General features: G+C 35.0%; 2 protein-coding genes across 2 annotated transcripts; both read left to right on the forward strand.

Annotated features, from left to right (window-relative positions):
* The first annotated feature begins 5,397 nt into the window (after positions 1-5,397).
* Positions 5,398-23,207, forward strand: LOC7462034 (stromal processing peptidase, chloroplastic-like). The gene is made up of 26 exons (XM_052446818.1): positions 5,398-5,593; positions 5,694-5,892; positions 6,064-6,316; positions 7,746-7,987; positions 9,169-9,367; positions 10,405-10,452; positions 10,607-10,714; positions 10,807-10,995; positions 11,106-11,405; positions 13,096-13,197; positions 13,715-13,849; positions 14,186-14,410; positions 14,991-15,194; positions 15,319-15,489; positions 15,866-16,015; positions 17,110-17,247; positions 17,396-17,623; positions 17,712-17,864; positions 18,483-18,609; positions 19,806-19,938; positions 20,452-20,572; positions 20,659-20,739; positions 21,055-21,156; positions 21,266-21,416; positions 21,720-21,866; positions 22,789-23,207. Exons 2-25 carry the CDS (start codon positions 5,702-5,704, stop codon positions 21,806-21,808), a joined length of 3,840 nt encoding a protein of 1,279 aa, XP_052302778.1. The 5' UTR covers positions 5,398-5,593; positions 5,694-5,701; the 3' UTR covers positions 21,809-21,866; positions 22,789-23,207.
* Positions 23,208-24,126: 919 nt separating this feature from the next.
* LOC7468485 (cysteine proteinase inhibitor B) lies at positions 24,127-25,252 on the forward strand. Its single transcript, XM_002320410.3, has one exon. The coding sequence runs from the start codon at positions 24,615-24,617 to the stop codon at positions 25,029-25,031; it is 417 nt and encodes a 138-aa protein (XP_002320446.1). The 5' UTR covers positions 24,127-24,614; the 3' UTR covers positions 25,032-25,252.
* Positions 25,253-26,135: the final 883 nt, after the last annotated feature.

Consider the following 26,135-nt stretch of genomic DNA (forward strand, 5'->3'; position numbering starts at 1 on the left):
TTCATAAAAAATAAAATCAAGATTCATATATTATATATTTGTGGTATATATATCTAATTTTTATTGATTTAAATATAAGTATAAAATAGAAATGTATAAACTATTATAATCTAACTTTTCTATGGTGTAATATTATATCCAGTTCCTCATAAATAAATAGTTCGCTAGAACTCGTTCCATTAAAAAATAGAATTTGGTTTGATATATATTATAATTAGAATTTCTCAACGTTATTATATTTCTATTAGACAATTAATATTTTTTAATAAAAAGGGATTAAAGTGTCATCCAAGGTTGTAAATATATTATATTAATGAAAAAAAAAAGTTTAGTTTATCATATAACAAAAGCATATAAAATATATATAACAAAATATTATTCAAGGAAAATCTACCATGCATATAATTTTAAATTTATAATCATGCAAAATTAAAACTTGTTTTTAACACAAATATATAAAAAAAAAATATCAGCATTCATATTAAGTATATATTCAAACTTACAATTGATGTAAAATAATAGTTATAGCATGCATGTTAATAATAAAATTAATTATGTTTAAATTAAGAAAGCGTTTGAAACGCGGGCTATTCCGTATTTCCAAATAATTTAATTTTTGTTTTTGCTAAAAAATAATTTTTTGTATGTTTTAGATTGTTTTGATGCACTGATCTCAAAAATGATTTTTAAAAAATAAAAAAAATGTCATTTTGATGTATTTCGGCATGAAAAACACTTTGAAAAACAACCACAATCACACTCTCAAACAAGTCATATACAAAGAACAATACGTACTTGTTAAAAACCTTTAAAGTAATGAATAATTTGTTATTGTGAACAATAAATTGTTTATCCTTGAAACTTTATTACTTTTTCACTTGTGCAACTAAAATATTTGTAATATATTTTCCAGGATTTCAACAGCATCATCTTAGTCTAGATACACTTTCAAACTAAGATCTTTGAACCAAAGTAAAATAACTTAATTATTCATCAACAAAGTGAACCCAAACTCTAAACTTGTGGGAGGAAAGTAGAAGCATAAAAGGAAAAGAAAAATATTGAAAATAAAACGATAAAAAGTGTGTAAAAATCTAAAAAATCATTTTTTTAAATTCTTCATTCCCCTATTTTTATAGGGGATTCTGGAAACTAAAAAGTTGAAAATTTAGTTCTAGTAATAATCAAAATTAATTCCTACATTATGAATATTTGATTAGCCATTATAAATCAAGAATTAAATTTAAAGATAATAGGGCTAAATCTATGTTTTTTAGTTAAAAAAAAAAAACTATCCAGATTTGCAAAGAAGAGATTGTTAACATTCATGAGTTGAACTGGGTTGACCCAAGTCCAAGTTTCAGTTGGCAAAAAAAAAAAAAATGTTTTTGTGACCCAAAATATTATTTCACAATAAATTCAAACCTAAACACAGGTCCGCCTTAAAGCCCGAGCACGAGTCAGGTGCACGCGTGTATATGAGTTTAAACTTAAAACTCATTTTTCTTATAACCTCTCCCCTTTAAAAGTTTGAGTATATTTTGGATCCAATTTTAACTTTTCAACAACTCATTTTATAAACATTGGTTGTTTCTTTTCGATGTGGGATGAAGGTTTTTTATAGGGTTTAGGGCCAAAACATGCAACCCAAAAGTTTTACTAATTAATTTCTTATTCACTTATAAATTGCTTAGATCATGTGTTTTATTAAGATCAATTGCAAGAATCAAGGTTGGGATTGAACGGAGAACATCTAGTCTACAATCAAGCTATAAAATTTCCCGAGACATTGTGAGAACTCTATATCTAGGCAAACAAAATAAACTACAAAATCAAATTTTAAATAAAGTCAACGTGAATGGATCAAATTAGAGAAAATGATGAGTGGCGAAAGAAAGAAAAATATAAACTCTTCTCCTTATCATACAAATAAATCCTTGATATTAGATAAAAAATATACTGAATATTTATCTAAACTTCAAATTCAGTCTCCTAAATTCTAATTATTTGTCTCAACTTCAAAATATCGAGGGATCAAAGTGTAAAAAACTCTAGAAACCAGAAAAAAATAAAAACACTGTTAGAACTTAGAAATGATAGTGTTCTTCTCATGAGCTATAGTGAAACCATAGTTTTAAAACCCGACCCGGTCATCGACCCGGTCCAGTGACCGGGTCACGGGTCAGATGGGTTGACCCGGGTCCACCCAAAAAAAAAATGAATGTCTAGAAGGGCCAATCTATCAATTAATTGCAAAGCCTCTCTCAATTTGATTTGTCTAGAAAATCAACAAGGGGCATAGCTCCTGTCTTGTTAGCAATACTTTGGTTTCAAACAAGAATATAGATTCAACTTGTTTGCAATAACTTGGTTTCCCAGAATCAGTAAATTATGAAGCACAAATAGGAATTTCAAAAAAAAAGAAGGAAAGAAAAAATAGCTTAGACTTATCACTCACCTACACCAGAGCCCAGCTCAATAATAGAACATCCTTGAAGCATCTCAACATTTTTTGCAAGATAATCATTCAAAAGCAGGGCACCAGGCCATACAAGTTGCCCAGTCAAATCAAAATCAGCTGCCTCGCAAATATTTAGTGTAAAATTTAAGGAACTTCTCATTTGAAATTTGAACGAAAACCCCAGCAGAAATAAAAGTGAACATTTCTTGAATTCATCAGTGTCTAAGCATATATACGTGCACAATCATAACAAATTGGTTTGTTGACATGCAAAAACCACATGGCATACGGAATTACTTGCTGTATGAATGTGATCACGAAAGCATAGAAATTTTGAAGATAAATAAAGCAGTTTCACAAAAGTCAGCAAAATTTGGTTTGAAATGTAAGATGATCCCATACTGGTCAATATTTCAAGATGACAAGAAAAAAGTAATTAACATTTCCCAATATCACACTAAAACTCTGAAGAGGGATTTGAGTGCACAATTCATTCCTTCTTGGCACCAACTCTAATCATGTAACGAACCCTGCATCCTTCATGGGCGTGCAAAGACTACTGACCTTTCTCTTACAACCTTCAAAGCTGAGAGATTCTTCTCCCATAAAGAGCAAAATCATTAGCCTCCCAAAGGGTCCTTATAAAACTTGCTCCTTAGGACTTGTGCTTCCATCTTTAGCAGCTTTCTGATTGTTATTTGTTGACTTCATCTTGTGATGGCACATTCCTCAATGGAGTATCTCTCCAAACAAGATGGCAAGACAGTTCCATGACCATTTTTATTGGTGATAAGAACTAATAATGCCTTTGCAACGCTTCTACAAAGTCTCAGCGCACAATGAAAATCAGACCACCCCTCAATCTCCCATTCATGTCACCATCTCCTTCTGATAAAACAATCACAGGTAGAGATGGTGGTGATGATAGGTGAAAAAGTCTGTGCCATACTAGGGTCCTGACCTCACAACCCAATTTTACATCCGAAATGAGAGTATGCCTTGCAAAAATCAAGGAAATAACTCATTTTTTACACAATTATCTTCACCAACAATCTTGAGGCAATTTAAACAACAACCCTACTAAAATGCTTCCTCAAAACCCAATTGAAACCATTGATTACTATCAGCTAAATTCTTTCTCATGGCTTAAACCTAAATTCATACTATCAGTTACATTTGAGCTGCTGGTTTTTAGAAAAATAAAAGAGCAGAGATACATACCTGTGGGAAGAACCGATGGGTCAATCGGTAGGAAGAACCGATGGGTCAACAGAGGGAACAGAGGGAAGAATCGATGGGTCAACAGATTGAACAGAGGGAAGAATCGATGCCACTGTTATACTCTCCTGCAATTTCAACAGAGGGAAGAAGATGAAACAGAGCGAAAGGCGAAAGAAGAAAGAAATAATTAAAAACTCATCTAACCTTATGCTCAGAATTGAAACGGCGATCAATGATTCAAGATTCTTCTGCTCATCTACTCTTCTTCACGACTGAGAGTGAAATGGGTTTGACAAATTCTTGAAATTAATTAGGTCTTCTTCTCACTTCTCTGCTCTGCAATGCTCGTGATTCGTCTCTCTGCTCTTGTCGTTTCGGGCATAAGAATATAAAAAAAAAAAACCCGGGTCTCAGCCGGGTTTGGCCGGGCCGGCCGGGTCCCGGGTCAACCCTCCGGGTCGACCGGGTCTGGCCGGACCAATTCCCAGCCTGTTTTTTGCTTAGACCCGGCCCGGCCACAGGTTCGGGTCCCAGGTTGACCCGCCGGGCCGGGCCGGGTCTTAAAACACTGAGTGAAACAATGAGCTTTTAAGTTTTTGTTAATTGGTTTGAAAAGGTAAAATGTTTGAAAAGATAACTACAACAATGAATAACGGAGCGAGATTATAGAATAACAAAAAAGAAAAGGATAGCGAGGTGGAAAAATGTTGATCCTCGCATCTTTTGAACAAGGCGTCACTGTCATCGTAAATACAAGAGGAAAATGGAAATGAAAGGGAGCTGTGAGACCTGTTAAAGGAACACTAGTAAATAATTTTCAGGATGACTAAGATACAGTTTATTTTTATGTTTTAAAAATGATTTAAAAAAATTAATTTTTTTTCTTTGCTTCAAAATAATTTTTTTAGTGCTTTCATGTCGTTTTGATGTACTGATATAAAAAATAATTTTTAAAAAATAAAAAAATATTATTTTAATATATTTCCGAGCAAAAAAATATTTTGTAAAAGTAACCACTGACACATTTCCAAACAAAACATAAATTGAGATGCTAGAATATGTATTAATACCAAGAAAAAAAAGAAAGAAGATATATTTAACCTCAAGCTATCATCCAACCCTCATCCAGATTCCTAAATAAAAACTTTTATGGCTTGTAAACCCTTGCCTTAAGATTTATGACTTTAAAATTATTAAATACGAGGACCTATTTATTTTAAAATGACAACATTTCTATGATAAAAACTTCAATGGTCAAGTTAATTGGATAACATTTGATAGATGAAGGACTCATTTCAAAGTTGTTTTTGTTCGGGGACCTAATTAAAAATCATGTGATATTCAGGAGACAAACTTTCCTGATAATAATTAATATAGTCTAAATAACTCTAACATTAAAAAAACATACACCGACAAATCAAGCACACGCAAAATAAACATCAATATTCAAAAAAGTTGAGACCAAGATGTAATTTCTGAATTTATAGGGACCAATCTGTTAATTTATTAAGAGAATAGTGACTGAGCTATAATTTACTCACCCGAGGGGAAAAAAAATCTACAAAAACTTCCCAGAAAAGACAGCAGATGCGGCCAAGTCGTCGAAGGGAACTAAACTCCAAACTCCTAGCTATAAAATCTTTGCATGTAAAAGGAAATCAGCCCTTCACCACAAAAAATAATAATAATAAAATACTCTAATAAGTAGTAATACCCTAGAAAAAAAAGAAAAAAAGAATAGAGGGAGCCAGAGCATTCCTTAAAGAGACACAGAACCACCCCAGCCCACCCCTACGAAAAAAAAAAAAAAAAATCTCAATCGGAGACTCCAAAAGGGATAAAAAGGAGCTGGAGAGTGAAAGACCTGTCAATCAATCAATCCTCTTCAGTGGGCAGCATACCATACGATAGGTATATCTCTCTGTTTCTAACTTCTATGGACTCTGAATTTTGTTCACTGTTGTTTTGCCGCGAATTCTGTAACTTTATCATTATTTTGTTTTATATACAGGTTTAGTAATGGCAGCTACAGCTGCCTCAAGTTCTGTATTGATGATGAACGTGCCTCAAACCCGTGCACCCCTTACTCCTCCTAAAGATGATACTCTCTCAAGGAAGAACCGGATAAACCTAATTCAGCCTCGCCGATTCCCTTTGATTCGATTCCACTCCAACCACCATCAATCTTGGAATTCCGTTTCCTCCAAAAGGTAATCAACCGTTTCGATCCATTTCTTGGAACTTGAACTGTTATGTGCTGTTGAGATTTCACACTTTGTTACGATTTCGAGGTATTTGATGATGATGAGTTTATGCTTATGAACATGTTTGCTTTGTTATCTGAAGAACAATACTTTTCTTTTGTTTATGTTTTTTTTAAGGTGGTCACACGAGATTGCTACGGGTGGATCAGGCTCTCTTAGAAAGAAGAATAATGCTTGGAAACAATGTAGTTCTTCCCTCGGCGAGAGAGTGGTCGGGGCATATTTTCCAGAACAATTTAAGTGCATGTCTTGCTCCCTTAACCGTCTTAGAAGCCGCTATAGCATCAAAGGATCTACACCAACTATACCAAGAGCCTTTGTTGATAAGTCTGCTTTTAATTTGTCTGGCCATTCACTTGATACTGCTTCTGTAAGTAAATTGCTCCCACACCGATTGTTGATGACCATCTGCCCTATTTTGAGGCATCAAAATGTTTTGTTTTTCTCTTCTAGTTGAATGAAGAAGGCTGTATTAAAAGGAGGCGCCGACATAACCACAACTAGGAAAATAAAGCGTCTTATTGCTTGGAAAAATAAAGCTCGTTAGTTTCATTGAGTATCATTTATAGAGAAAATTTAAGATCCCCCCAGAGTGGCACAAAAAGAAAACAAAATGCTGCTGTGTCTCACATCAGCTGCCTCTAAAAAAAGGTCTTTGAGAGTTTTTGCTTGTTGAGATCTTTTCAGTTTTTTAGATTTTTTTTTGGAAACAGAAAGTTGTAGAAAATATATTTATCAATCCAAATAAAAGTAGTTTTTTTTTTTTTTGAAATTGTGTTTTCTATGACACATTTGAGATTTCTATCCTCCTAGTGTTCTATGGTGGGTTAAATTCGGACGATTGAGGATTTTAGGGCTTGGATTAGAGAGAAATGAAAGTACGGTTTGTATATTGAATTGGGAATGAATATAAAGGGCTACTAGCTTCATTCTCTTAGGTTCTCTGGGAATCACACCTAGAAAGAGAAAAAACCTAAGCATCACAACCAGGATTCATAGAAATCACACCGAAAAGCGATTGCATAGCACAATCATGGAAGCATAATTGCTGGAAATTTAATCCATAAATTCTTCTTCATATTGAAATATTACATTGCTAATGACTTTATATAGAGTTCCTAATACTCTCACTCCATTAAGGACGTGAACTCCTAAACAATAAAAAATAAAAATTACAATACCTATTAGGTTCATTTTGCATTAGTTCCCAGGAAAGAAATGAAAATAAGACTTTGCATCAGGCACTTGGTTCAGTGGCTTTATTCTTTTATACGATATCTATTAAAATTCAGTGGCATATGCATAAGTTAATTGATAAGAATCAAAAGGTTAATCCATCAAAAAAAAAAAAAAAAGAAAGAAAAAGAAAGAAAAAGGAAAAGAAAAAGAAGAGGAGAAAAGTAAGCAATTCGAGCTGGCTTGGATTGGCACAAATCTATTTGGGGAAGTTCATGCCATGTTTGAGCTTAATGTAATTGTTCTTTAGATTAGCTCTAAGCCAACAATCATAAGCTTTCACCTGCTCAATTGGAGCATAGGTTTTGCTTGGTGCTCTTACTGTTACTAGAGTGCATTCACTGTTATCTTAATGATAATAGCTGGAGAGTCTTTCTTCATTTATGAAAATTGCATGATTGCTGTCCCTGATTGTGTTAGTTCCAAAGTCTGTTCAATTCCAGTGTACCCATTTCATTGCCTGCCTGCCTAGATAATTGCAACCTGATTTGTTGTAGTCTTTTTACGCTAATGATGTATGCATGTTCTTCTGAATGGCTGATTGTTGTCTGCATAATTTCCAGGTGAAGCATGTTCATGTCCCATGTACATCGATGGGTCCAAATGAGCCACATGCAGCAAGTATAGGCTGCCCAGATGGTATTCTTGAGAGACAAGATTCTGATTTATTAGATTCGGAATTAGAAAGGGCAAGACTATTTGAGTTTTTGCATTCTGAACTTCCATGTCACCCAAAGTTGCACAGAGGGCAACTGAAAAATGGACTCCGTTATCTTATTCTACCAAATAAAGTTCCACCAAACAGGTATAGTTCATGCACTCCTGTCTGGTTTATGCTTTTCATCGTGTTTGCAAGGCATGCCAGTTTAAGATTTCTAAATACTTATGGTTATTTTAAAAGATGGTGATTGCATGATAGTAGATGCTTGATCTGTAGTTCATTCAAAAAACTTATATTCACTTCTTATAGCAGCTTAAGATATCATTAGACATTCCATTACATTTTATTTACCGTATGTCCTTATGAAATGATGTGTGAGAGGATCTAATGGTGACATTTGGGGCATGATTCAGAGGTGAACTCCTCAACACAAGAAGGAAAAGATAAACCATAAATAAAAATTCATAATAAATAAAATAACCAAGTGCTCTTCCTCAGAATCATTGAACAGTAAGCATCTTTTTTATAAAAATAACTCTTCCATTAACATCAATTTAGGAAATAATCTTCTATCAGTGTGATATTAAAGATTAGTTTCAATATCAACAGGTAATTCCAAGACTTATGCTTTTTGAGGAATTGGTTTGCTCCATGAATGCTTGACCATAGATGCTTGTCTAAAGTTCTCCATATGTTCATTCTCCTGCAGCACATGATGCTGACAACTAACTTATTGTCCAAACCTTTTCTTCAAATTAGATGTGATTGGCATTTGGTGTTTTACTTGTGGAAATCTAATGGATTAAAAATGTGAAGTATGTTAGCATGTCCAACAAAAACTTCTACTATGGCTATACATTAACTTCAATATCTCACAAGAGCAAAGCTAACATTACAAGGAGTGTAAGGTAAAGCATATTGAATTCATGACCATGTTGAAGTATCTAGTAGTTGCAGGGTTATGATACTAAATTAGTTCAGTGAATTTCACTTTAGCTTACCAAATGATTTTAAAACTTATTACTGCATATTAGATTCTTGTTGCGCAAAAGATGTGTAGTAGTGGAATTTGCAAAATCATATTTGCTTTTTTTTCCCCTCGCATTCTAAATCTAGAGAGGCCTGAAATCTTTTCTTGTCGATCCTTTCACTCCCAATCTATACAGCACCCTAAGTTTATTTTTTTTGTTTCCATCTAGTGAGTTATATATAGAAAGAGAGGATACTATCCATAATTGAGGCTTTTAATTTAGAAGGTGATACTTGGTGTGGTCAATACTCATTGTTCGTTCTCTTATATACAAAACTAATTTTCAATTTGTTAGGTTTGAGGCACACATGGAAGTTCATGCAGGATCAATAGACGAGGAAGATGATGAGCAAGGAATTGCACATATGATTGAACATGTTGCATTCCTTGGAAGTAAGAAACGCGAGAAACTTCTCGGAACAGGTGCCCGATCTAATGCTTACACTGATTTCCACCATACAGTTTTCCACATTCATTCACCAACTAGTACAAAGGTTTGTCACATTTCTCAAATTTTGCTTACAGTAAAACTTGATTGAATTAATGAATTAATGTTTTTGATTTGGGTTCTTGACACTTTTGAAGTTCCGGTTGTTTCCCTTCACTCTTTCACATGATATATTTTTTTTATCTGTTTTTTTCCTTGCAGCTCTATGGTAACCTTTGATAGGTTCAAGAAAGTAAACAACTAGAGTTTGAACATAAATAATTCTATGCCATGATGGATTAATATGAAAAAATAAAATCCATCTAGAGATTCAATGTGCTTATATAGCGGAAAAAGAAAAAGAAAAGTTAAAATGATATAAGGCACTGACTACAAATGCAAAGATGGTTTATACTAGAGTTGATATCTTATATATGAGCAAAAAGCAGTTAACACTACAAAGCAAGGATTACAACTACAAAACAAGATATATATGCGTGCATCAGACACTGCACAACAGTCATGTATACATAGAAGATATTTTAATGGCAAGCACAAACCTGTGTGTTTGTGTGCATTTGCAGATTTGATTCATCTGATTCATACCGAGTTGCGCTGTTAATATATTTTGCATCTGCTGGAAGGAAAAAGGACTTCAGAACATGCACCCAATGTATCAAACTAAAGTTATTTTTGCACATTGAAAACAACTTTAAATCTTATTGTTCAATTTATCCTTTGCATGGCATAGTGTGCATTAAGCATTTGATGAAGTTACAAAAGCAAAAAAAATGTACTTTGGATAAGTTTAATTAATTTTGTGGTATGCTTGAATTCTAGTGGAGTTGCAAAGAGTTATGTAGACCCAATATGGTATACATGTGATGCTATAAAAATTAGTATCTGTGCAACATGTTGAGAGGATTAAGGAGATATATTAGCATGTCTTGTGATACAATATCTTCCTATGTGGCTATTGTAATTGTATTCTAGTATAAACTACCTTATCTTTACATCTTGGTTTCTTTTGCTTGCTTCTTAAACCAGTAATTTTTTATTAAATTTCAACATGTGGTATTTATTGATGCAAATGGTGCTTGCCAGGATGCTGATGGAGATCTACTCCCCTCTGTGCTGGATGCCTTGAATGAGGTACAGATAAAGAAATTGCTCGTGTATTTGAGATGCTTCCCTTAGTTTGGTAAAAATATATTTGTCAAGAAGACATGTTTGCTATCACGATGGCTTGTGGAATAAAGATGTGACGATTTGTGTTTTTATTTAACATGTTTGTTTCATTGAACAGATAGCTTTCCACCCAAGTTTCCTTGCTTCTCGAGTTGAAAAGGAAAGGCGCGCTATACTTTCAGAACTACAAATGATGAATACTATAGAATATCGTGTTGACTGCCAGGTACAGACTCAATGTTGCCTATATGTTGAACTAGTTAATGTTTGAATATTTCTGCTTGTTATTGATGTTTGATGATTTTCTTTTAAATGTAGCTGTTACAACATCTACATTCAGAAAACAAGCTTAGCAAAAGGTTCCCGATTGGACTGGAAGAGCAGATTAAGAAGTGGGATGCAGATAAAATTAGGAAATTTCATGAGCGTTGGTACTTCCCTGCAAATGCAACTCTATACATTGTTGGCGACATTGATAACATTTCAAAGACAGTTCACCAGATTGAAGTATGCCCAAAACTTTGTTGATCGTAATTTGTAGTAATTAAATAGTGTCTGGCTTAGTAACTTAGGTATCTTTCTTGAAAAAAGGACTATAATTACTTCTTGCTATGCAGAATGTCTTTGGACAAACTGGTCTGGAAACCGAGACAGTTTCTGCTCCTTCTCCAAGTGCATTTGGTGCAATGGCTAGTTTTCTTGTTCCTAAACTCTCAGTTGGGCTCCCTGGAAGTTCGTCCCGTGAAAAATCATCTATTTCTCTTGACCAATCTAAAATCATTAAAAAGGAAAGGCATGCGGTTCGTCCTCCTGTGGAGCATTATTGGTCTCTCCCTGGAAGCAATGCAAATTTGAAGCCACCACAGATATTTCAGCACGAGTTTCTTCAGAATTTCTCAATTAATATGTTCTGCAAGGTATGAACAATAAGAGTAGCACCAGCATTATGCAGTGTGCTGGTTTCTGATGTTCTCGTTTTATTTTATCCTCCTATTTATAGGGGTGATGATTACTTTTGCTTACATCTCACCACATTCTAACTTAAGTAAAAAGCATCATTTTATCTGCATAATACTGTTTCTGCCATCATGCACGAGTTGTGATGCCAAACAGTAAAATTGAAGAGTTGTTGGCTGTAGAGAATCTAGTCCAAATTAATACTCGAGATTCTAGTGACTGGGAAAGGGAATCTTGGCAGACAGTGAATCCATTGAGTTGTGTTTCTTTTTTATTGTTTAATATATAATACCTTTGATGTTAGAAGAATAGCCAGACTTTTAACAAGGAAGGACTTCATTTGCATTTGTTTGACGCTTTACTCGAGACAGTGCTATGACTGGATCAATTTTTCATCATTTAAGAAGCTCGTTCGACTGTATGTTTTGATTTGAAGTTTTAATATTTGGCTTGTTAAGTTGAATCTTAGGTCCCCTTGTTAAGTTGAATCTTAGGTCCCCTTGTTAAGTTTTAACATTTCATTTGGAACGTTTTTGAAGGAATGAATTGAATTCTACAAAATGGCAGTCTGAGTTGACATAAAGACTTTCCATGTTACTTTTAATAGATTAGAAACAAAAAAAAAGTGTATGTTCTGAATTTTGTAACGGGCCACTTTAAGTCAACTCATGAGTAACTAATCACATGAAAGTCAATTCAAATTGATTCTCATGGGAATTCTTTTTGCAATCTGTTTCATGATTTTGATTCCAAACTGGGTTTTGTAAAAATTAAGAAGACTGTTGCTTATCCCAACAGACAATTGCTGACCTATAAAGAACAAAGTTCACTGTGAACATGTATAAAATCTTCAACAGCAAAAGATATATAATCTTTGAATTTTTTTTTCAAGGTTTTACAACCTAAGTTTGTTACATGAGTTTTTTTCAGTAGTAAATGGCCTCACTCTTGAAATTGGTCTCTTGATGGTTTCTAACTCCCCTTTGATAACCCAAGTTTATATGTTTTAGTGTTGTGGAATTGCCAATTATTGTTGATTTCTTACTTTTGAATGGCGAGACCCTGAAGCACTGACACTAACAAGGCATGCCGTGGATTTATGGCTATTATAGAGAACTACCTGTCAACTCCTCACAGAGGACACAAACTCAAGATTCTATTCATTCATACATGTGTCATATTTCAAACTGATGCATGATATATGGATAACATTCTCTGTAATGCTGTTTGAAAGGGTAGTATTGTTTTCACATCTTAGTCAAAGGAAAAAAATAATTGGTTACTAATAACTTAGCCTTCCCATGCTATTGTTTCTGTAACCCTTAACTGCTTTTCATGGTATGCTGTGTTGAAGAACATTTTTGTGTTCCCATAAACATAAAAACATGAATATTTTCTCTGGTTTCCTCAATGTAATTTAAGAGCTTCCCCAAATCTGGTTTGTCTTAAACACTTACAGTTAAATGCTGCTAAATTCTTTATCTGCATGAAGAAACTCATGCTTCTCTATTTGGTTATATGTTTCTCCTGATGGTCTTGCCTAGTATTTTATGTTCTACATACAGAAATATTAGCCTTTGGAAAGTGGGTTTAATTCCTTTTTTTTTTTGTTGGTTTGGGATTGACATCATGCTCTGGATTTTTCTGCAGATTCCGGTGAGCAAGGTCCAAACATATGGTGACTTGCGTAATGTTTTGATGAAGAGAATTTTTCTATCTGCACTGCACTTCCGGATTAATACAAGATACAAGGTTTGTGCTTGTTATATTATATTTTAAGCCTTTTGTTGTGCTTGTTTCTTCTGTTTCCTATCCTATTCTTTGCCATTTAATCTATGATTGGTTTGGCCTTTAATTAATTTCTCCATAAATATCAGTTTTAATTTATTGTGTCGCTTTACTTCCTTGTTTGTTTGGGCACTGCCTTTTAATGGCTTTTAAATGGGAGTATAAAAATTGAAAATGAGTTTGGCTCCTTGTAAACACAGATTATGAATGGTGATGGTTTTATTGTTGACAATGCTTAAAGTTTCTTCTGATTATTGATCATGAATTTAGCTATACTTTCGCCTCAATGGGCAGCATGAAAGTCTGCAAATTTATCAATTATAATTTGAACCCAAACATATAGCAATTCTGCAGACTGCTGGTAAAAAAGATGGAAGTTGGCGAATTGTCTATATCAGGCTGAATTCTGTTTGTATAGGTCCACATCACCTAGTTTGATTAGCCCTCCAAAAGTTTTTTTTTAATTTTTCAAATTTTTCAGAGTTCAAATCCACCATTCACTTCAGTTGAATTGGATCATAGTGATTCTGGAAGGGAAGGATGCACTGTCACAACTCTTACAGTAACTGCAGAACCCAAGAATTGGCAAAATGCAATTAAAGTTGCTGTTCAAGAGGTTCGTATCTTTCTGTTATTACCGTCCTCACTCTTCATTATATAGCTAATGCAATTTCATTTAATATTTTTTTTCTATTTCCATTCTTCTTTTTGTTCCCCTTATTTGCTAAATGCAGAACAGACATTCGTTTGTTTGATAAGATTACATTAGCAGTTGCAACTATTAATAGTAGTCTTCGGTACGGAATGCATCTATTTGTGTATGTAAAAGATTCTAGAGACAGAAAGCACTGTGTCTTATTTGATACTGCTACTAATTCTCTTCAATTACATTCAGATCCTTTTCCTTTTCTTATTATTCGTTACAATATTTTACAGATTATGTTTGATGCAGGTTCGAAGGCTTAAAGAATTTGGTGTCACAAAAGGTGAATTAAATCGCTACATGGATGCTCTTCTAAAAGATAGCGAACATCTGGCAGCCATGATTGATAATGTGTCATCTGTTGATAATTTGGAATTTATCATGGAGAGTGATGCTCTTGGCCATACTGTGATGGATCAGAGACAGGGACATGAGAGTTTGTTTGGTGTTGCTGGAACAGTCACACTTGAAGAAGTAATTTTCACCCATAGTGACCCTAACTATTATTGCCTGTTGTGCCACACAAGTAACATGAGTGTGCTCATAATCCAGGAAGCCATAACTTCATTCATTGACATAAGAGCTTATATTTTTTTATTGACTCTTACAGTCATATTTTATCCCTGCATCTTTTCAGCATGTAGCTTGAAATTGCTTTAGAACCACCATGCTATTATTGGTAAAGCGATTGATATGGAGCCATAGTTAGTATTGTGCCAAAATCCAATATACTAGATAATTTTTCTAATGGTTTGATGCTTCACAAATTTTCCATTACCATTTATCAGATGCCTTGATTTCTCGTCCTTCAACTTGAATTTGTATGTTGATGAGGTTTTCTAGGAGAAATATTTGTGGTTATGTTTGTTCTGAAGGTGATATTTTCCTTTGGGTAGTAGATGCTTATTGAATGTAATGCTTGTTTGCATAGACTAGTGTGCTTTCTGAAGTTTTTGAAGTTGATAATGAGGATTGTGAGTTTTTTCATATACTCTTTTGTTTGTGAATTTTTTTTTTCATGACTTTTTCTAATTATCCTCTCTCTCTCTCATAGGTCAATTCTATTGGTGCCAAGTTATTAGAATTTATCTCTGATTTTGGAAAACCAACCGCACCAATTCCTGCAGCAATTGTTGCATGTGTTCCTTCAAAAGTGTATTTTGATGGATTGGGTGAAACTGAGTTCAAGATATCATCAAGTGAGATTATAGCTGCCATAAAATCAGGATTGGAGGAAGCAATTGAGGCTGAGCCAGAGGTATCCACATGGAACTTAGCATGCTTTATTCTTTCAACTATTATTTGTTTTTGCATTTTTATACATAAAGCCATTATTGAAATAAACTTCAATGGCAAGTTCAATTATTTGATTTTATGTGCAGCTTGAAGTGCCAAAGGAACTGATAACTTCAACACAGTTAGAGGAGTTACGATTACAACTCACGCCGTCCTTTATCCCTTTAGTTCCAGATGCAGATTACACGAAATTGCACGACCCAGAAACAGGCATCACTCAGTGTCGTCTTTCAAATGGAATTGCTGTAAATTACAAGGTATCCTTGTGCATGTTTTTATTCAGTTGGTCGCTCCATTAGGCTGATATGTTTTGATGTTTCTGTAATATGCAATTGGAATTGGGTTCCTATTGTGTTTCCAATTCATAGCAATTATGCAGTTAATCCCTAATAGCCATCCGTTGTTGTAGTGTAACAGTGTTTGTGGTATTTCATTTTGAAGACATGTTGTATTTCGAGTTTACTCTTCACTGCAAAGCAAAACAATACTTCTTGTCTGCTCCATTTTTCATACTCATGTTTTGCAACTTGATGGAAGTATGATGATAAAAAACCTGATGGATATATAATGAGAATATGCTTAAATATATCACCAACAAATTCATTTGTAGTTTAAGCCCATGCTGCTGTACAGATATCTAAAAGTGAATCCCGGGGAGGTGTCATGCGGCTAATTGTGGGTGGGGGCCGAGCAGCTGAAAGTTCTGAGTCAAAAGGAGCAGTTGTTGTGGGTGTTCGAACTCTCAGTGAGGGTGGTCGTGTTGGCAACTTTTCAAGAGAACAGGTTAGTGTAGTATTATATGTTATGTTTCTTTTTAAAATCAAATATTAGAAAGTTCTCCATTGTGCTGGTTAGGCTATTAATTCTGAAATGAATTATGAATGTAAAAAAGTAAATCATCAATATCATTGCTAGTGGTGCTTGTCATCAATTTTCTATGATTAAAATTTTCAATTTTCATCTGAAAGATCTGCCGTATAAAACTCAGTTTAAATGGTAGTGCAGGCTGGTTGTTTGAGACTTGAGGAAACCTTGGACAATCTTTCTGCCAAAGGAAATTCAACAGTTATGGCCTATTAGATTACGGTCTTGGAATGGAGAATTTGGAGACAGCCCTACTCTTTATTGTTTTTGATGTAGAGCGTGCACTTACAAGAGTTGAACACATACCTTTGTTGTTGCAAAATTCCTCTAGATTTTTACATTGCAAAAGAGAGAAAAATTGAGGTGATGAGCGTGTATGAAATATGAACAGCTCTGTGAAGAGAGATTGGGAAAATCATCAGGAAACTATGTAGCTGTTTAGATAGACATTTCAAGAAGATTATCCAAACCATAAAAAATAAAAAAATGGATGGTTGGGATTTAGAAACAACTGAACTTTAGGTGAGAATTTTGCTCAGAGATGTTATCAGGTTACATATATACTCTATTTTCTAGAGAATGGATTTTTTTGAATTTTGGCGATCATTTTTATCAGTAAATTAGCTTTGATAAGGAATCATTTGCAGATGAGGTTTTGTTGCAGTTGGATATTTAATGATGAAGAATTTGGAGGGAAAACATATATATAACGTGAACTGTGTATATAATATGCTTGCGTTTAAGAAAATTAGAGTTTGTAAATTGGGGCCAACAGACTAGGAAAGTTCATTATGAGTATGAGAAATTAATATTCCAAAGATAGAATCGTGGTCAAAATCTTAATTTATCAGGTTTGAATGTGTAACGCATGATGGGTTTTCAAATTTATAGAACCGCCACAACATTATGTGAAGTCAGTTGCAAGTTTTCTTGCAATCATATTTTTTATGCATGTTGGGAAGTTTTCTCAGCAATTTATTTTATCCTTGTAACTGTGCAATATGCTTCTCCAGGTAGAACTTTTTTGTGTGAATCACCTGATAAATTGCTCTTTGGAGTCAACTGAGGAATTTATTTGTATGGAGTTCCGCTTTACTCTGCGAGACAATGGGATGCGAGCAGCATTTGAGTTACTTCATATGGTGCTTGAGGTAACCCAATCAACAACCAAAATATGCTAATCTGTAAATGTTTGGTGTTTCATTTTTAGGCGTTTGGTTGTTTTGGTCGCTTTTAATGGGTGCCACATTCTTGACTTCTGATACTGATATTTTGATACTTGAAATTACTGAATCCCAGCATAGCGTTTGGCTGGATGATGCATTGGACAGAGCCAGGCAACTATACTTGTCATATTACCGGTCTATTCCCAAAAGCTTAGAACGTGCAACTGCTCACAAGCTCATGACAGCAATGTTGAATGGGGATGAGCGATTTATTGAGCCAACCCCACAATCATTACAAAATCTAACACTGAAATCCGTAAAGGATGCAGTGATGAATCAGTTTGTTGGTGGAAACATGGAGGTGTGTGATTATCTACTTGTTAATCCTGCATATCACATGTGGATACAAATATTTCATCATATAAAAATTGCATGCCTTTATTGTTCAGGTCAGTATTGTTGGGGATTTCTCGGAGGAGGAGATTGAGTCTTGCATTATTGATTACCTGGGCACAGTTAGAGCAACAAGAGATTCTGATCGTGAACAAGAATTCAATCCTGTCATGTTTCGACCATCGCCATCTGATTTGCAATTTCAACAAGTAAGGATCAAAACATTTTTTGTAACTTGAAAATTCTCACATTTGAGAATTAAAATGTCAGGAATCTTCCTGAAGATTATTGTTAGTAGGGTTGAAATGAGCTGAGCTTGCCAGCAACACTGCTCAGCTTGTTTGTAAAACAAGGTTTGTTTGTAAAACAAGGCTTGTTTTAGAATTAAGGCTGAACCAAACAAGCATGGACTTGACTGCTCAGCTTAAGAGCCTATCTATACAGATAAGAACCTCAATTCAGTCCTATGTATTGACTTGTTGGAGATTAACAGCAAGTGAATGAAATAAGTTCTGCTGAGTTGCCCATGTCAGAGTTCCAAAATTGAGCTTGCAGAGGCTGGTCAGTAAAACATGTCAGTTGATGTGTGCTGAGCCTGTTGTTGAGCTGGCTTGTTGGAGCTCAATTTGAGCTTGAGCAAGTTTGAGCATTTCATCAATGTGAAAGAGCTAATCCTGCAAGCATGTAGTAATTGGCTCGGCTCGGCTGAAGCCCTAGCTTGTACCAGATATCCTAGTTTGGTTTTTTCTTTTGTTAGGTTTATGGAAGTAACCTGTGTCATTTTATATCTATATGACAAGAGTTCCTAAAGTATGTCTCTTAAGCAGGTCTTTTTGAAGGATACTGATGAGAGAGCATGTGCATATATTGCTGGTCCTGCACCAAATCGTTGGGGTTTCACTGTTGATGGAAAAGACCTATTTGAGTCGACGAGTGGCATTTCAGTTACAGCTGGTGAGTTTTCGTTCTATAAGTAGAACTAATAAATTTGCTGCTTGTATTTTGATTCTTGGAAGCTTTCTTAAGAATTAGTAAATTTGCTTCTTGTAAGACTTCTCAAGAGTTGCAAGGGCATAATGGAATGAATTAAGAAATAAAAAAAAGGGAAGAACTGTGTTGCAAATGCTTGGATAAGTTGTTGTCAGGAAGGATGGGGATAGGAAAGTATTCCTTTATTCTTTGTGGTGTCATGCTTCAGGTGCTTTTAGGGGAGTTTCTTTAGCTGATATTCAGCGGAATTGGGCTGCTCATTTATGATATTCATTTTGCTTTATTATTTTGAAGGATTACTTATTCTCCATCAAGCTTTTGTTGTTTTTTTGCTATTAATACATTCTTCTCTTATTTTTTTTTTAAAACATTTGGGAAAAGCCCTTTATGTTAACCCTTTATCACTTTTCTTGTAATCTTGTCCTGTATTCACCTGCTTATTTATTTTCCATCCTGAAATTTTGTCACTGAACAAGGATAGCTGAATAGCCTCACCAGGGTAGCTGTTTTTAAGATGGAATTGTTTTAATATCTCTTCTAAAACCTGTATGTAAAATTAATGGTCATATATAATCATGTAAATAGGATATCTGTCTTAGTTAATTCACTGCATTTTTAATACAACATTCAAGGACTTGCAAGAAATGTTGCTCACTTTCCAGAAGGCATGGATTGTAAGAGTAACCAATCGGTTTGGTTTCCAATGTGTCTACTGAATTTTCATGTTGCATTTCTTTTGGATTGAAAACTGTTGATCTTGTCTGCTTACGGAAGATGGTGGTTGACAAGTTAATATAAAATGTATTATTCAGGTTTACCTTTCTTTGTGAATAGTGTCTGGCTCTCACTTCTGAACTGTTTACCTGTGTAGACAGTTGAAAACAACTCTATTTTCCCCCCAATAAACTGAAGTATGACTCGTAGGCAATGTTTGGGAACGCGGTTTCATTTCCCAAAAATTTGAAAATTTTTCCTTTTATTTTTTGCTTAAAATTAATATTTTTTAATGTCTTCATATCATTTTAATGTGCTAATGTTAAAATTTTTTTTTTTAAAAAACATTATTTTAATGCATTTTCGAGCCAAAAGCACTTTGAACCGCAACCGCTACCACACTCCCGAACACCCCTGTAATCTCATAGCTGGCCAATGCTTTGCAGATACACAACCAAATTCTGACCCACAGCAGATAGACAGGAAGGATGTCCAGAAGGATAAGCAAGGAAAACTTCGCAGTCATCCTCTCTTTTTTGGCATAACAATGGGGCTACTGGCTGAGATCATAAATTCACGGTAATTTTTCTGACTAACAGTGCTTAGGAAGCACTTGCATCTATATGATATCACTGCATATTTTAGCAATTCACTATCATGCGTTCATTAACCAGTGATATTCTTTATTTCTTGCACCTTGTGAAAGCATTCATCTAGAATAGTACCCGAGGGCATTTAGTCTAGCTGTATTGTACTCTGCAAAACAGCTTCTCCCTAAGGATGAGGGGTCTTGCTACCCTAAACACAAACAAGCAGAGAAGTGTGTATCCATTTAATGCTACAAAATTATTTTGGAAAGTTATTAAAGTTTTTACTATTGTACCATGGATGCTCTGTGCATTTTACTCTTTGGCAACACTTCTTTCAAATCTCGAGCACAGATTAATAATTTTCTGAAGGAGCCTTTCTTGATAGCAAGATGGGACAGTAATCTTTTAGTTTTGAATTATGCAGCCTGAATCTGAATTATTTGTAGCTACCATAGCTATGAATTATTTGTATTTCTTTCAGCAATATCTTTGTTTTGTGCAGGCTTTTTACCACAGTCAGGGATTCTCTTGGGTTGACATATGATGTATCGTTTGAGTTAAGCCTGTTTGATAGGCTTAAGCTTGGATGGTATGTGGTATCAGTAACATCAACTCCAGGCAAGGTGGGGTTCATTTCCCTATATTTTCATCTAATAATCTATTTGTCTGTTCTGACTTATTCACTAGCTTTGGCTCTATTGACATGCAGGTACATAAAGCGGTTGATGCATGCAAAAGTGTTCTTAGAGGGTTGCATAGCAACAAGGTTGCCCAGAGAGAGTTGGACAGGGTTAGAAATTATACTACTTGAATAATCTTTTTGTTTTCTGTGATCAACAGCATTTAGCTTGGGACATAGGATTCTAATCCATTGAAGCAAACATGTTTAATGGAAATGATGAAAAACTTTTCCAGATGTTTGTTGTTGTTACCCTTCTTAACAGCTTTTGCTTTAATTAACTTGTCAGCTGGGTTTTATTTTTCCTTCTTTTTTCTTATTAGGGAATATCTAATTGTATAATGCGGTGGGGTTATCTTTTATATATGCTTGTATCTTATGTTTTTATGGATGCGTACATTTCTTTTTAACACTTAGCAATTACAGGCAAAACGGACACTGCTAATGAGACATGAAACTGAGATTAAGTCCAATGCCTACTGGCTTGGATTGCTTGCTCATTTGCAAGCCTCTTCTGTTCCGAGAAAGGTAAAAAAGAATATCTTTGAAGCTTCATTTTCCATCCTTCAGTTCTTGTCTTCTAACTAGAGAAAGTATCGACTGCATATGACCTGTTCTATTCGGTTTTGGGGTTCAGGACGTCTCATGCATTAAAGATCTCACTTCACTATATGAAGCAGCAACTATTGAGGACATATACGTTGCATATGAACAGTTGAAAGTAGATGAGGATTCTCTGTATTCATGCATTGGGGTTGCTGGGGCACAAGCTGGAGAGGAGATTAATGGTAAGTAACCATAGTCCGCTGTCAAATGTTTCCTCATATCTAAAGTGTATTAGCACATTAATTCATATTTTAGCTGTTATCTCATTTTTCTTGGACATTCTGCACGAGGAACATCATGTCTTGTTTTTCCATTTCATTTTTGGCTTTTCAGTGGCATATTTTCTATGAAATGCTTGCATCTGTCTCCTTTTCTTTTTCTTTTTTTCCCTCCTTTTTCTCTTAACACCTTTTGCTTCATTTATTTAAGATCTTTTCTTAAATTTCTTAAATTGTTCTCCCATCTGATTAACTCATACTTTGCAGCTTTAGAAGAGGAAGAAACAGATGATGATTTTCAGGGAGTCATACCTGTGGGACGTGGTTTGTCTACAATGACACGGCCAACCACTTGATCTTCCTCGATCTAACATGATTGACAGCAGTGAAATCATTTTCACTTAGTGTTGGAAGGTATGTTTCTTATTGGCATTAAATCTTATATGAATTATTTTATACAACAAGGCCTGTTGCGAACAGATATAGCAAGTTGCTTCTCTATGTGGCTTTGGCATATGCAATGAAATTAATAATTTTGGTTCAAAGATCTGTCTGGAAATTCCTTGAAACATGCCAAGGCAGATGCACGTGTATCATAATTGAGATTTTTCATTGATTGAAATGGGAGATAAGAACCTTGTGTTATTTTTTTTTCCTCTAGAGTCCTGAAATATGATTCTCCTTGTGTGGAGTATGTGGGTTGATGTTGATCCACTTTGTTATTGACCACCAGCTCTCTTTACTAGAAGATCATGTTATTAAGGGTTTTCATTTCTGTTAATCATTAGGTCATATGTTAGAATTAGTGGAGCAAAGTTGGATGTAAGGGTTCTGATTCATTTGTCACAGGAGCTGGCAAAAAAGTTTGGATTTCTAGATGGTGGTTTACCATTATCAGGACTCTTTCTGAGACACGCCTGTCTACCTGCCGCCTACATACACTGTTAAGATCTGTAGCTCACTTGCACCCATTCCCACTCACCTGTTCACCTCCACTTAACATATGCATCATGTTCAGGCCCCAGTGATTAACGGAGATGGTCTTTAAGGGTAAAGGTACGGCTAACTCTAGCATGAAACAAAATTGACAATGAGAAAGAGAGTTGATTAGGATCTGAGCTGGAGAGTGAGGGGAAGGATGTCAGGAGAGGTAGGAGGGTTTGTACCACTCTGCACGCCTGTTTGATGAAGTTTCAAGTTCTCGTCATGTTGCTCATGCAGTTTATTTAAACTGTATTAGAATTTCCAACATCAGAGGTCCATGGTTCAATAAAAGAATAGGATGCTGTATTTCTTATTTCCTGCATGTTAACAAGAAGTCGAATAATTTCTGCAGGACTGCGGGAAGCTCTCCACCTGATTCGAAGGTCACATGTCTGCCGATCGACAATCGGGGCTGTCCCATAAAGCTTCACCTTAGAATTCAGCAAAGTCCAAGGCGTGGAACCCGCACATCAAAGTGGTTCAAATATATATCAAATCAAATGCCCAGCAAAAGCAGTTGTGGAATTCCACTAGCTGATAAGGTTATTTTGATTACTAACAACTTAAATCATTGGGATACCAGAAATTGGACAGATAGTGTAGACTGTGTACAGCTGCCGTTCTTGGTCATTGGCCACTTGAATCTATGATAGTTTACAGCATACAGCGGTGCCAATTATTTCTAATGTAAATCAACAAATTGTGTGCACTTGATGGTATTTATACTGCATTAGAGAAATAAAAATCTTGGTGCTCGAGCTAAGTTTCTCATGTGTCTGCAAATCATGCACGCCATTTTTGTTTGCTGATGCAAGGGCATTTGACATTAGAGGTTGGGTAGATTATGGCTTTTTGATTCTTTGGGAACGAACGGTGAAGATTTCTTTTGGTATTTGTAGTCAACGACATTCATTAAATTCAGTGCCTACAACAGATCTAGAACTTTTTCAATGGCGAAACCCTAGAAGATAGCTTAGAAAGAAAATGTGAGGAGCACGTATTGTGAATCAAATTCTTGTGTATCAAAGGGTAAAAATGTCTTCCAAATCATTTTGGTATGGTTTGAAGGGTTTTCAGTAGGCAGTATTGTGGGTGATCGGGAGAGAACTTGACATAATAGCTCAAGAGAATAGTCTCAAGGAGAAGTCAGTCTTGGAGAAATTGGATATAATTCTTTTAATCATTATAAATTTCTTGTTTGAAATAAATATTGAAAATTGCTCGATGGATAATACTCTCTAATCAACCCTTCCTTGTAAATAGTTTTCATTTATGAAAAAATATTTCAGCCATTTGAAGGAGAAAGAGGTATTTTCGATGAAACTTCGGCAATTTTATGTTCTACTTTGGCCAACGCAATAACAATCATCATCTTCTCCAATGGTGTATATATCTGGGGTACAAAAGAAAACTTTTGTGATATTTTATTAAATATAGAATAATTTTTTATTAAATATTTGAATTTTAAAACAGCTCCTGTAATCTTATCATATTTAAAAGAATTATAATTCATTTTAAATTATTATTGTTATTATTATTATAGATTGACACAGTCTTCTGCTGCTGCTAATCCAAAACTTTTCATTGGAAAGAACGGCAAAAGTCACCATCAAAGCACGTATACGGCCAGCTGGTGATACTCACACAATCCACAACACAACAACGCAGCAAAGCCCGAGACGATAAGAATACACACAGTGCACTTTCTTCGTCCCTCCCATCAATCCAAAACCAACCCATAAAAACACAGTACCCACTATTTCGAAGCCACGAAAATTCACCGAATAAAAAAAAAAACTTGGTGTTCTGAGTATTTGAGTATAGGTTAGGCAAAAAGCGATACCACGTACAAACACCCCTAGATTTATGAGAAAAGCAGGATCCCATAAAAAACTCACACTGCCCTTCTGTCGTTTCTCCTGATTCCTCTGGCTCATGCATCTAATTTAAATTACGCGGCACGCCGTTGGTGCATGCGCCGCTACATCACCACACCACCTTAATTTGCGTGTCACCCTATCTCCATCATCCCCACTGCAAAATCATTGCTACATGCCACACACACACACCCCATCCATCCCTTCACTCCTCCTCTATATATAGCTCATCTGGTACTCACCTTCTCATCAAACACAAATACAGAAAAGAGGAAGAGTATATATATACACGGTACCAGCCATGGCAAAACTTATGAAGTCTTCAGTTCCCTTCTTGGTGTGTTTTCTTGTTCTCTCCACGCTTCTTGTGTCGGGAGTGAGTGGTTATAGAGGAGGAATGGTGGGGGGGAGATCCGAGGTGAGTGACGTGAAGACTAACAAGCAGGTACAGGAGCTGGGGAGGTTCTCCGTGAAGGAGTTCAACAGCCACAGAAGCCTGTACTGGAAGGGTGGTGGAGTTGGAAAACTGATGTTTTCTGAGGTGGTGGAGGCACACAAGCAGGTGGTTTCTGGGCTCAAGTATTATTTAAATATTGTGGCCACCACACAGAATGGAGAGAAGAGAATGTTTGATTCGGTAGTTGTGGTCCAGCCTGGGCTTCGAACCACGGAGTTGCTTACCTTTGAGCCTTCAGCTAAATTGATGGTTAGAAAATGAGAATTGTCATTTAGGGTTTGATTGGTTTATGAAATCCATACTAAGATAATTAAATTAAGTTTTGGCGGTGTTCTATGAACATGAGTTAAGAGTACGTACTCTCTTTTATTTTTGTTTTACGAGGCTGTAATAACCATGTTTATATGTGTCGGAGCACATGTATAATCTCTATGAAAATAAAAAAAAAAAAAAAATAAAAATCTTTATGCCCTAATGTATAAGTGAAACTTGGGAGGTTATCTGTCGATCGTCTGCTCCCCCTTATTATTAATCAACCAACTTGTTGCAAGCTGCTAGTTTTTCAGAGAATTTCCTTACGTTTTAAGCTACAATGCATGGCTATATAATAAATCTCCTGTTTAATTAACCATGCATAGCATAGATCAACAAATCACGTAACTATTATCAATTATTGCTCTAATACGGAAATAATGATCTGTTTTATGTGGATTTAACCCAAATCTCTGCTAGCCAATTTAAAATAAAATATTTAATATATAATAATCATTATTTATTCAAATAATTTAATTAGAAGACTGCTATAAAAATGAGAAAATCACATCAAATATATTTTAAAATTTGGGTTTTAACTTGAAATCTTAATTTGAAGACATAAGTTGTCAATTGGTCTTGTTTTATTTGATACCAAAGACTTGACAAAGATGAATACTGATTGACATGCAAATTACAATCTTACACTCCTTGACGGTATGTTGAGAGTACGATCAAGTTCACATGATATTTTGTCATATCAGTGGTGAAGGGCAAGATGGTTCTCTAAACATGTTTGCTTCTTCTATCCACCGACGAGGTTTGAAGAAAATCTAAAAAACAATCAACATGTTGATGGATGAATTGAGAGATTGAGATGTTGGATTCGGATTGCATGAACACTTATAAAAGTATTTCTTTTTATTGAGTTTATGAGACTTTTCAATTCTTAAATTTGCAAATTAGCATTAGTGTTGGAGGAAGATTGCAAGGTTGTGTATGGTATCTTACAATAATAATAAATAAAAATGATAAAAGGCAAGAGATATGGTAAAGGAATTTGTGTGCAAAAATGAATTGACCCCCCCTAACTGGTGTTTAATAAGGGGTTTT

The sequence above is a fragment of the Populus trichocarpa genome, chromosome 14, assembly GCF_000002775.5.
Source record: "Populus trichocarpa isolate Nisqually-1 chromosome 14, P.trichocarpa_v4.1, whole genome shotgun sequence".
In the NCBI taxonomy this organism is placed as follows: Eukaryota; Viridiplantae; Streptophyta; class Magnoliopsida; order Malpighiales; family Salicaceae; genus Populus; species Populus trichocarpa.

Excerpts from the sequence above, each read along its gene's own strand:
- LOC7462034 (XM_052446818.1), top strand. The coding sequence starts at position 5,702 with ATGGCAGCTACAGCTGCCTCAAGTTCTGTATTGATGATGAACGTGCCT. Across the intron at positions 5,893-6,063 it reads AATTCCGTTTCCTCCAAAAG|GTGGTCACACGAGATTGCTA; the intron begins GTAATCAACCGT and ends GTTTTTTTTAAG. Across the intron at positions 19,939-20,451 it reads GCTGAGATCATAAATTCACG|GCTTTTTACCACAGTCAGGG; the intron begins GTAATTTTTCTG and ends TGTTTTGTGCAG.
- LOC7468485 (XM_002320410.3), top strand. The coding sequence starts at position 24,615 with ATGGCAAAACTTATGAAGTCTTCAGTTCCCTTCTTGGTGTGTTTTCTT.